The sequence below is a fragment of the Globicephala melas genome, chromosome 1 (genome assembly GCF_963455315.2).
Source record: "Globicephala melas chromosome 1, mGloMel1.2, whole genome shotgun sequence".
Taxonomy (NCBI): domain Eukaryota; kingdom Metazoa; phylum Chordata; class Mammalia; order Artiodactyla; family Delphinidae; genus Globicephala; species Globicephala melas.
In genome coordinates, this window is record NC_083314.1 from 145,565,238 (window position 1) to 145,577,719 (window position 12,482).

Here is a 12,482-nt window from a genome sequence, read left to right on the forward strand (position 1 = left end):
TCTTGGCTAGGATTCTCAGGTCCAAGAGAGAAAGGGTGAAAATGAGAGTGACTCTTCTATTACTCCTGGTAATCCAGTAGTGAATCCTTTACTTTCTGTCTCAGCTGTGACCATGTGACAAGTTACAAAAATGATGGTAGTAGTTACAGGCATTTCACTTCCTACTTTTCTTCCCCTATCTCATTCCCCTACTAGCACATGTGAATAGTGGCTAACCTTAGGGACTTTGTATCCTCCACTGGGGAGAGTGTTGGTGTATTGTTTATTATAGGAGGGATCTTGCATCATGGAATGTAAGAACATGATTGCTATTTTGTTATACAGAAGTTTTAAATATTGTTAAAGTGTAAATGAATGCCAAACTGATGAGTGGACTGAGGTGATTTGTACTCTGTTAACTCATTAAGCTCGAATTATGTTTCCCAGTATCCTTTCCCCTGTATGATTCCGGGCTAGAGTTGGCCAAGAGAGGAATATGTGCAACATTTGGAAGGCAGAATTTAAGCAGAAGCCATTTCTCTGTGAAGGTCATCATGCTTAGATGTGGTAACAGCAGAGAGGACAGTGGGTTCCAAATTGCCCTCACTCTCCTCTGTCGTGTTTCCAGTCCTTCTTCCCAATGTCCAGCTTTTCCTCCTAACTGCTGACCCTATTGACAAACAATGGCCCCAGGGCCCAGGGTCACCACCAGAGAGCAAAATACTGTCAAGGCAGTAGCTACTCAGAGGCACATCTTCCTGTAGATATTCTCACAAGCCTTTCCCCCACCCCTCTCCCCCCACTCCACAGTCTCACTGTGGCAGTTGGACAAGGTGGCTTCTCAGATTATCTGACTGGTGACTTCTCTGATTCTCTGACTTCTCTCCTAAACTTACTTCACTTCCCCAGCTTCTCCTACAACATGTAAGATATAATTCCTGTAATAAATTCCTTTTCTCATACATGATAGTGGTTCATTTTCCCCAATCAAAACTTGACTGGTATGAATAGAGAAATACCTGATGGACTTTGAGCCTGTTCTGTCTGTTCCTGAGGCCCAGTTACAACCTTGTGTTTCCTGTATTTAGTTGCTTAACCATTATTTGATTCTATTTACAAAATAAAAAATTTTTCCTAAGCTAATTTGCATTGGTTTCCAGGTATTTGTGATTTAAAAAAAAAACTGTAACCAACACCCTATGGCAATGTTAATTATGGATCTCTTGTATTTCTTCATGCCTGTGAGCAGAGACACAGACTGCCAAACTCTTTTCAAGGACGTTTATGTAGCAAAGAGTCTTGGAATATATTGTGGCTTCCTATGGTACAAAGGGCACGTGTGCTTACTGCCCATTATAAAATATCTGTTTCCCTCATTCAGTGTTCCTTTCCCGTTATGCAATCCACTGTGCAGGTATTATTTGGGCCTCTTCCTACTGCCCTGTGGGAACTGGGGCTCAGGAAATGAGGCAAAAATGATGTTACTTTGGCTATTGCTATTGCTATTGCTATGACTGTCCTTTGTCACTGACCTAAGAGACATGAAACTGTTGCAGGTTAACTTGTCAGCTGGTATGGATGGTGAAATCTCAGATCCTTCACAGTTCTTGAAAATAAGATTATTTTAGACTGGTGTAATTTCATATGAACTGCTCATTAGGCTTTTCGAATAGAACAATGTATATACCTATGATACAAAGTAACATTTTAATAAACAAGTAAATGTATTAGGTTTTGAAGAAATAAACTCAGTTTATTCTATCACTACAGTGTGACAATTACTTTAAGTGCATAGATCTCTTTATTTCTCATTTGTAATGACAAGAATTTGGCTAGGATGCTTTGGTTATAGTAACAGAAACAAAATTCTACTTTATGCAAAAAAGGTAATTTATTTAAAAATTACAAGGGTACCTTACCAAAGCTAAGAAAAACAGTTAAAAACAGGGCTCAGGGATGGCGGCTAGTAACAGAAATCAAATCTTGTTAGCTTAAGCAAAAAGGGGAATTTATAATTAGGATACAAGGTTGCCTTACTAAGCCAAGGGCGGGAAACACGAAGGGCTGGAACAAGGGAATGGAGCACCGTTAGAAAGCCAGGAATCACATTCTCCTCATCTCTCATTTCTATTCTTCACTTTGCAAATATTTCACTGCTCTCTCACTGCAGATTTCCTGTTTTTTTTCTTTCTAAACCACAGGGTGGGACATGGCAACTCATAGCTACCTAATTTATGTTTCCTCTATTCCAGAGATTAGTCAGACTAAGGCTAGAATCTCTTCAACCCCAAATTCCTAGGGAAGCTTTAGAATCTTACCAGATTTAGAGATGACTTTCTTCTCTCAGACAGTAAGATAGAAGTTGGTAGAACACCAAGAGACAGAGACCAATTCAAAATACTTTTTACCACTCCTTACAAACCTTGAGCTGAAATAGCTTATTTTGATTTAGGGATGGATATAGAGAGATGTTCTCACAACCCATGAGATTTTCTCACAACTATAACCAGTAGAAATGACCAGGTGCTTCAACAGAGAGAGGTGTTCTAATACTTTTTAATATTCCCCCTAGGAGGGAAGTGATCAGCCTGGATAATGCTACTACCATATTTGAGACAAGTTTCTTTTCATTTATTGTAATAGGCATGATTTATCTCTTAGGAAGATATGCACAGGTCCTGGTATGAGTATTTTAAGCACAAAAGGTAATATTATATTTTGTTAATTGTTTTTCCCAAGAGAAAGAAAAACAGAGACTAATTACATGAAGGGTATTTGTGAGAAAGAGATTAAAAGAGATCAATTACAGGGTGGGTGTCAGAAATCCCTCAGCGCCATAAATAGAAATTTGACCAAGGGTCTCTCAAATTAGAGAGGAATTCTGGTTCATCTAGCTTGAGTCACATGTCTATGAACATAGTTGCTCACATCTTCATCATAGTGGGGTAAGGGCTGGAGGGCTATTCTGAGAAACAGACATAGGAAAGGGCAAAGAAAATTATTTTCTGTATTCTTCACAGTGTTCCAGGCTCCTCTAGAGGAGCAAAGTTATATTGCTTACGAAAGTCATGGCATAATAAGATTTAAATGGTAGGTGATTTATGTATTTAAAATTCAGAATAGCTGACGGAAGTATTCTGCCCAGCTTTACCCACATTGAAATAAAACTGAAAATGTCAAAGTATAAAGAAATGCTGCAAATGTTTTATTAAAAATGTATTTGTGCTGAAGATTTCTTAAAGTATTTCTCCTATGTGTTGAAATACTCCTATTATTTATTATGCCCTTTGATGAGATACAAGGAGTTAAACTTAATGTTTATGATATTGCTCTAGTTCTTCCTGTAATTTTGTTTCTAGAAATAATTGGCAAGGGAAGTAGGACCACTCTATGGTAAAGATTAAGAAAAGCAATACTAGCATGGACATGTTAAGAGACTCAGAAGCTGGTAATTCAGTTTTAACTTTACATGATTTCAGTGTACACAAAGTTTCAAAAGAAAAAAGTCATTCAATATTATGTTGAAGGTTTTGTATTTCAACCTCTGTATTTCTTCGTGTAAATATTCCCTTAATGTTGTCATCTTTTGGACCATCATAAAGTGTCATATTTAGTACATTTCCAGTACATTCTTCTAATGGAATGGTTGACAAGTATGAAAATACTTTCTCCATTACAGGCTCCCTGAGAAAAGGCATTGGAGGGCTCTTTTTCACTAGGGAATCATCAGAAAACCAGTCATCAGTTACTTCTATACTTTGGCTGTAATAAGAATCAGATGGTAACGTTGATAAGCTTAAGGTAACACTGCCGGGATTTGTTGCCAAGCTAGTCTCTGAGGAGTCACAAATGACCATTTTTGTTGCAAGGCAGAATTCATCTTTAGAATAATCTTTAATTGCTGTAAAAAAAATTAGATTTACTATGAATATTACATATTTATGAGCCAAATCTTAATTATAAGGATAATGTTACTTTCTAAAATTCAAACTCTTCTTAGGGTTTTAATGAACAGGATGATGCAACAGTGAAAATGCTAAGTTGCTATCATCATCCATACGATGTTAAGTATGTAATGGGGAATCAGCAATATTTTCATGATAATCAAGAGTACAAAAATCTATTCTAAATAAAATCAACCTGTTTTAACAGGAGAAGATTCTAAACAGGCTAGAAAGCTCAGTTCTGGAATGTTCCTTAAAATTAGAGATGGCAGACAGTTTCTTAACTATTTATAGCTAAATATTGTCTTATTTAAAAAATAAATTTTAAAATGCCTCCTTAAGCAGGTAGATTACAAAATGTTTGATCCACAGTGGGAAGGGCCTATGAGTTGGCTTTATACCAAGTAAAGTAACAACTAACATTCATATAGTGCCTTACAATTTACAAAGCAGTTCAATATACTTCCAGATCTCATTTATCCTCTCAGTTATTCTTCAAGGTAGTTATTAGCCCTACTTCACAAAAGATATGACTGAGACTGAGACTTAAAGGAATGTCACCAAAATCAGATATAAAATGGACTTCAATCTAGATTTGTGTTACTCTAAGTCCCGTGCTTCTCCCACTACATTATTTATGCTGCACAGTTGTAAATAAAAAATGTTAAGTTTTAGAAAAGATCACATTTACACAATATCCTAAAATATCTTTTATAATATTTTACATGTTAATTTTTGATATGAATATATAACATTGTTAATGCTGTTTTAAATACCTTATTACATTTTATATTCAGCATTTCTAAAATTATGTAGGAGGGTAATGATTTGAGGTACTAAGTCAATATCTAAAGGGTTACAAAACACTCATGTCTTTTAACTCTCCATCATTACTATATGGCATTGACTGTGATACCTTTGGATTTAAAGAAGGGACAAAAATTAAAATTTCACATTTTAATTTAAGACAAGACATTATAAATCTTGTTTTCTAAAAAATATATGCCCATTCATATACTAATAAAAGTTTCCCTTGAGTTTTTATGATTTAAAAAAATATTTAGATACTTAGGATATATTTAGGATAGCCTCTTGATTCTTTAAAATGTGAATTGCTGGAAGTTGATTATAATTTATTCTAATAAATTGTTGAGAGAAAGTACCTTTTTTATGTGCTCTTTCCTTTTTTCTTTGCTCCTCCTACATAAAAAAATGTTATTTGTGTTTTAAAAATTAATAGTTTTTAAACAATTTGATATATATTTATATAAGAATAATATATTTTAACATCATAATAAATTTTTGACAGAATCATATTTTCCACGATATGAATTTATTTTACCAAACTATATTGACAGGAAAGAAAAAGTGTTGAGGTATCATCTGAAAAGAATGTGAATTGGTTCAAGAAGGCAGTCTCCAGGATAGGGAATGAAGGGTGAAATAGAGTTCAACAGGATTATTTCTCTCCATTCTCACTAACTTAGAGTCACTTGGTTAAAACTAGAGAGGGCTAAAAAAGTAATTACAATTCCTAGACTTGCTCATTCTATTAACTAATAACAACAAGAAAGTGAATTCTGGCAGAAGGCTTTTATAAAAATGCGACTATTCTTTTGAAGCAAGTAGAACATTTGATCAAACAATACATTCCAGATGTGTTCTGGGAAGTGTGGTGGTGTAGTAGTTCTCAAACAGGGCATCAGAATCACCTGGTGTGTTTATTAAAATGCTGATTCTTGGACATAATATCAGACCCTACTAAAACAGATTTTCTGGCAGTAGGGTTTAGGAGTATGCAGTGTAACACACTCCTCAAGCAGTTCTGATTCAGTTTTTCCTTAGACCACTAGATAAACAATGAGTTAGTGCATAGGGTGTTTGGTATGCAGTGGGTGAAGACAGAGAGATAATATTGTCTCGTGTTACAGGGGAAGAGTGTGGGTATTCTATGCTGATTTTCATTGTCTTGTTCACCGAAAAAGGCTTGCTTAGGATATACATATATATAGGGTATACATATATATAGGATAACACATAAGTACTTTTTTTTTTTACAACTTACTTTACTTTTTGGTCATATATATAGGATAACACATAAGTACTTTTTTTTTTTTACAACTTACTTTGTATATAGGATATATATATGTATATAGGATATATAGGATAACACATAAGTACTTTTTTTTTTTACAACTTACTTTACTTTTTGGTCATTTTCAACTTTTATTAATATAAATGCCAGTATAGGCTCCTGACTTACCTTGCCTGGATTTAGGACCAATTCAATTTGTGACTCCTGTACAAATTATATTAGAACATTGCTTCTCACACTTTCACGTGCCTATGTATCACCTGGGGGAGCTTGTTAAAATGCATATTCTAACTCAATAGGTTTGGGATAGGGTCTGAGATTTTGCATTTCTAACAGGCTCCCAGGTAATGCTGATATTGTTGGTCTGGAAACCACAGAGTAAGGTCCTAGACTGATTAAAATTCTACCCCAACTAAGGGAATGACAAAATGGGCATTCTTATATATTGTTATATATAAATAGGTATAATTTTTCTGGAGGGCAATTTAACAAATCCATTTCTAGAAATTTATTATGCCAGGTAAATAATTTTGGATTTGTATAAATATTCAGTTACCAGAATGTTCATCACAACACTGTTTAGCATTTTTAAAACCTACAATTTAAAATTCTAAAAGTAAGGAAATCTTTAAATATGTTAGGATATGTGGATATTAATACAATGAGTATTCTTTCAAAATGATACTATAGTATCAGAAGTAAGTAAAGACTCAAAAAAATGATGGGGACGTATAAAAAAGAGGAATAATCTTAAACAAGTGGCTCACTGGTTAAATTTAGGAAAATTTGAGCATCAAAATAGTGATAGTAATGGATTATAATCTGCTGAATAAAATAGAAATCCATGAGTCTATATTAATAATAAATAAAATAAGGAAGAGGGTAGGGCTTCTTTCTCACAGTAGAAAGCCAAATGACAAATATGGATGGGAGTGGCAGAATTAGAAAATCATCATATTGTTACAGTTTTGTAAAGATTAGCTCAAGTAATAATAATTTATATAGCTAGTAAGTAGAGTTTGATGAAGAGGAGGATATTTACATGTTTTCAAAGTGTCACCACACAGCTTGTTTATTAACTGTAAGGGTAAAAACAGAAATAATTCAGTGAGGAAAGAACAGACATCATCTTGATTATGTGATCAACTAAAATCACCAGTGAAGAGCAGATGTACACTGTACGCCTTCAGATGTGATAAACTGCAAGGAAAAGTCACACTGAGGAACAGTCTATGATCTATAAAATAACTGGCTTGTATTCTTCAAAAATGTCAATATCATTGAAAGACAAAGAATGGAAATTTTAAAATATTTTGAACTAAATAATTATGAAAACAAAACATAAAATTTGTGAGATGCAACAAAAGAAGGCCTTAGAGGAAAATTTAAATATTAAATGTTTATATTATAAAAGAACAAAAGTCTAAGAATAATAAAGCATAAAACTCCAGGCAAGACTGATTTAGGAAAAGAGAAATATCAGGAATAAGAAGAGTACCATCACTAAAGATTCTATAGATTTTAGAAGCATAATAAGAAGAAACTACTAAAAACTTTCTGCCAATAAACTTAACAACTTAGGTACAATGGACAAATTTACTGAAAAAAATTTCTAAAACATACAAAATAGAAATATTTTGTATGTTCCACATCTGTTAAAGGAGCTAAATTCATAGCCAAAAATTTTCTCGGACTTCCCTGGTAGTGCAGTGGTTGAGAGTCCACCTGCCGATGCAGGGGACATGGGTTCGTGCCCCAGTCCGGGGAGATCCCACATGCCACGGAGTGGCTGGGCCCGTGAGCCATGGCCGCTGAGCCTGTGCATCTGGAGCCTGTGCTCCGCAACGGGAGAGGCCACAACAGTGAGAGGCCCGTGTACCACCAAAAAAAAAAAAAAAAAATTTCTCTTGAAGAAAATTCCCGACCTTGATGACTTCATTGGTGAATTCTAGAAAAAAGTTTGAGAAGGCAATATAGCCAATTCTACACAAAAATTTTTCAGAAAGTAGAGGAGGAGGAACCATTTCCCTATTGTTTTGTGACGAGAATAAAACTGTGATACCGAAATCTAACCAGATATTACAAGATAAGAAAATTATAAAATAATATCCCTCGTTAACATAGATGCAAAAATTATTTAAAATATATTGGTAAATCAAATCCAGTGGGGTTTATTCCAGGAATACAGGGTTGATTTAACATTTGAAATTCAATGTAATTCACATTAACAAAATAAAAGAGAAAACTCATGTGAACAATTTTAAAAGGTGCAGGAAAAGCATTTGGCAATATCAGCAACCCTTCATGGCAAAACAAACAGACAAACCTCTCAGGAAAAAAGGAATAGAAGGGAATTTCCTCAATCTGACTATATGCATCTACAAAAAATCTATAGCTAATTTCCTATTTAATGATGAAAAGCTGAATGTATTCTAAGATCAGAATATAAAAAGGATATCTGTTCTCAGTACTTCTGTTCATCATTATACTGGAGGTCCCATCCAATGCAATAAGATGCGAAAATAAAATAAAAGCATAAACATTGGAAAAGAAATAAAACTGATGTTTTTTTACAGATCTCATGCTTGTACATGAAGAAAACCTTTTGTGGTCCTCAAAAAAACTACTAGAAGTAATAAATAAATTTATTTATAAAGGTCATAGAACACAGGTCAACTGTAGTAAAGATGGCAATTCATTACAAACTAATGTATAAACTAAATGTAACTCTTGGGACTTCCCTGGCATTCCAGTGGTTAAGACTCCACACTTCCACTGCAGGGGCCATGGGTTCGATCCTTGGTCGGGAAACTAAGACCCCCATGTGGTGTGGGGTATGCTGCGTGGTGCAGCCAAGAAAGAAAAAAAAAAGGTAATTTTCATCATGATCTCAACAAGATTTTTTTCTAGCTAAAGTTCACCTTAAAATGTATATGGACATGCAAAAGAATAAGAAAACCTAAAACAATGTTGAAAAAGAAGAATGAAATTGGAGAAATCGTACTGCTCAATTTTATAATTTACTATACAGCTAGAGTGTCGTATTGGTAGAGATAGACACACAGGTCAATAAACCAGATAGAGAATGCAGAAACAGACTAACACATATATGCCCAACAGATTTTTCATAAAATTTGCACAAACAATTCAATGGAAGAGGATAGCCTTTTCAAAAATTAGTGCTGGAATAATATGACATTAATAGCCCCCCAAAATGAACTTTGATTTAAACCTCACACTTTATACAAAAATTAACTAAAAATGGATCAGAGATAGAAATATAAAATGTAAAATGGTAATAGCCAAAACAATCTTGAAAAAGAAGAACAAAGTTGGAGAACTTACTGATATCAAAACTTACTACAAAGCTATAGCAATGAAGACAGTGTGGTATTGGTATAAGGACAGATATATAGATCAATGGAATAGAACTGAGATTCCAGAAATAAATGCTCATATTTACAATCAGTTGATTTTTGACACGAGTGCTAAGACAATTTCATAGGAAAATAATACTCTTTTCAACAAATGGTGTTGGGACAACTAGGTTTATACATGCAAATAAGTGAAGTTGGATCAATACCTCATACTATATACAAAAAACTAACTCAAAATGGATCAAATACTTAAATATAATAGCTAAAACTATTAAATTCTTAGAAGAAAACAGAGGTATAAATCTTTATGACCTCAATTAAGGAATGATTATAGATATGACACCAAAGACACAAGCAACAAAAGAAAAAATTAGGTAAACTGGACTCAAGAAAATTAAAACCATTGGTTCTTCAAACAACACCATAAGAAGAAAAGACAACCCATGAAATGGGAGAAAATTTTTACAAATCATATATCTAATATAGGATATGTATCTAGAATATATAAAGAATACTTAAAACTCAACAACAAAAAGACAAATAGCCCAAATTTTAAAAATGGACAAAGCTTTGAATAGATATTTCTCTAAAGAAGATATACAAATATCCAATAAGCACATGAAAGTATTTTCAACGTCATTAGGCTTTAAGGAAATGCATATCAAAACCATGACAAGATACCACTTGATGCCCACTAGGATAACTATAATAAAAAGACAGGTTAAAAACAAGGGTTAACAAGGGTGCCACAAAATATAATCTTCATATACTACCTGTGGGGATATAAAACGGTGCAGTCACTTTGGAAAAAAGTCTGGCAATTCTTCAAAAATTAAACATAGAGTTACCATATGACACAGCATTTCCATTCCTTGGTATATACCCAAGAGAAATGAAAACATATACCTGCACAAAAACTTGTATACGAATATACATAGTGACATTATTCATAATAGTCATGAAGTGGAAACAACTCAAATGTCCTTCAACTGATAAATGGATAAACAAAATGTGATATATCCACACACAATGGAATATTATTCAGCCATGAAAAAGAATAAAATATTGATATATGCAATAACACAGAGGGACCTTGAAAACATTATGCTAAATGAAAAGGCAGATACAAGAGACCTTATATTGTATGTATCTATTTATAAGAAATTCCAGAATAGGCAAATCTATAGGTACAGAAAGTATAGATTAGTGGTTGTCTAGGCCTAGGAGGATTGGAGGAAAATGGAGGGGTAGTGATTGCTAAAGGTACAGGGTTTCTTTTTGAGGTGATAAAGGTGTCCTAAACTGCTTGTGAAGATTCTATAACTCTATAACTCTGTGAATATCTATCTAAAAACTACTGAATTAGACACTTTAAAAAGGCAAATTGTATGGTATGTGAACTATACCTCAATAAAGCTATTAAATATAAAACAAAGCAACCTAAAACTAAGAAACTTTTAGAAGAGAACTTAGAAACAAATCCTTGTGACCTAGGGTTAGACTAAGAGTTATTGGACATGACACTTAAAGTATGATTCAAAAAGGAAAAATATACAGCTCAACAACAAGGAAGCAAACAACCCAGTGAAAAATGGGCAGAAGGCCTAAACAGACATTTCTCCAAAGAAGAAATACAGATGGCTAATAGGAACATGAAAGATGCTCAACAGTGCTAATATTAGAGAAATGCAAATCAATTACATTGAGGTACCACCTCTCACCAGTCAGAATGGCCATCATTTAAAAGTCTACAAATAACAAATGCTGGAGAGCGTATGGAGAAAAGGGAACCTTCCTACACTGTTGGTGGGAATGTAAGTCGGTACAGCCACTATGGAGAACAGTATGGAGGTTCCTCAGAAAACTAAAAATAGAATTACCATATGATCCAGCAATCCCACTCCTGGGCATGTATCTGGGCAAAGCTATGATTCAAAAAAATACATGCACCCCTATGTTCGTAGCAGTACTATTCACAATAGCCAAGACATGGAAACAACCTAAATGTCCATTGACAGATGAATAGATAAAGAAAATGTGATATATATATATATATATATATATATATATATATACATACACAATGGAATACTACTCAGCCATAAAAAAGAACAAAATATAAAGCCATTTACAGCAACACGGATGCAACTATAGGTTATCATACTAAGTGAAGTAGTCAGAAAGAGAAAGACAAATACCATATGATATCACTTATATGTGGAATCTAAAATATGACACAAATGAACCTATCTATGAAACAGAAACAGAATCACAGACATAGAGAACAGACTAGTGGTTACCAAGGGGGAGGGGGTTGGGGGAGGGGGGAGTGAGAGGTTGAGGTTAGCAGATGTAAGCTTTCATATGCAGAATGGATTAACAACAAGGTCCTACTGTACAGCACAGAGAACTATATTCAATATGCTATGGTAAACTGTAACGGAAAAGAATATTAAAAAAATGTCTATATATGTATAAATGAATCAGTTTGCTGTACAGCAGATTAATACAACATTGTAACTCAACCATCTTCAATAAAAACAAAACAAAACAAAAAGGTAAAATGGATAAATTGGACTTCACCAAATTAAAACTTATGCTGTTTTTCATTTTGAGAGGATGAAAACACAAGTCATCAAATGGGAGAAAATATTAGTAAATCACATATCTGACAAAAAGACTTGTATCCAGAATATACTCTCTAACTTAAACAGAAAGATAATCCAGTTAGAAAATGCACAAGAGACTTGAAGAGACTCTTCACCAAAGAAGATATATGGATGGCAGAAAATTAAAAATATGAAAAGCTGTTCAACATCACTACCCGTTAAAGAAATGCAAATTAAAATCACTAAACACATTTAAATGGCTAAACTTTAAAATGCTGCTAAGTACCAAATGATAAAGAGGATGCAAAAACATGATTATCTTATACGTTACTGGTGGATATGTAATATGGTACAATCTGGAAATCAATCTGGAAATTTCTTGAAAAATTAAACATATTTACCACATGATCCAGGAACTGCATTTCTGGGCATTTATTTTAGAGAAACTAAAACTAATGTTTTCCAAAAAGCCTATACA

At 33.7% G+C, this 12,482-nt stretch overlaps 1 protein-coding gene across 1 annotated transcript in view; it reads right to left on the reverse strand.

Annotated features, from left to right (window-relative positions):
• Positions 1-3,485: 3,485 nt before the first annotated feature.
• Positions 3,486-12,482, reverse strand: part of C1H1orf185 (chromosome 1 C1orf185 homolog) — a 32,146-nt gene continuing 23,149 nt past the window's right edge. The window contains exons 4-5 of the mRNA XM_030870411.2: positions 5,087-5,123; positions 3,486-3,880 (exon numbers count right to left, since the gene is read on the reverse strand). Of these exons, the coding sequence (XP_030726271.2) occupies positions 3,486-3,880; positions 5,087-5,123 (432 nt within the window). The remainder of the gene's footprint in view (positions 3,881-5,086; positions 5,124-12,482) is intronic.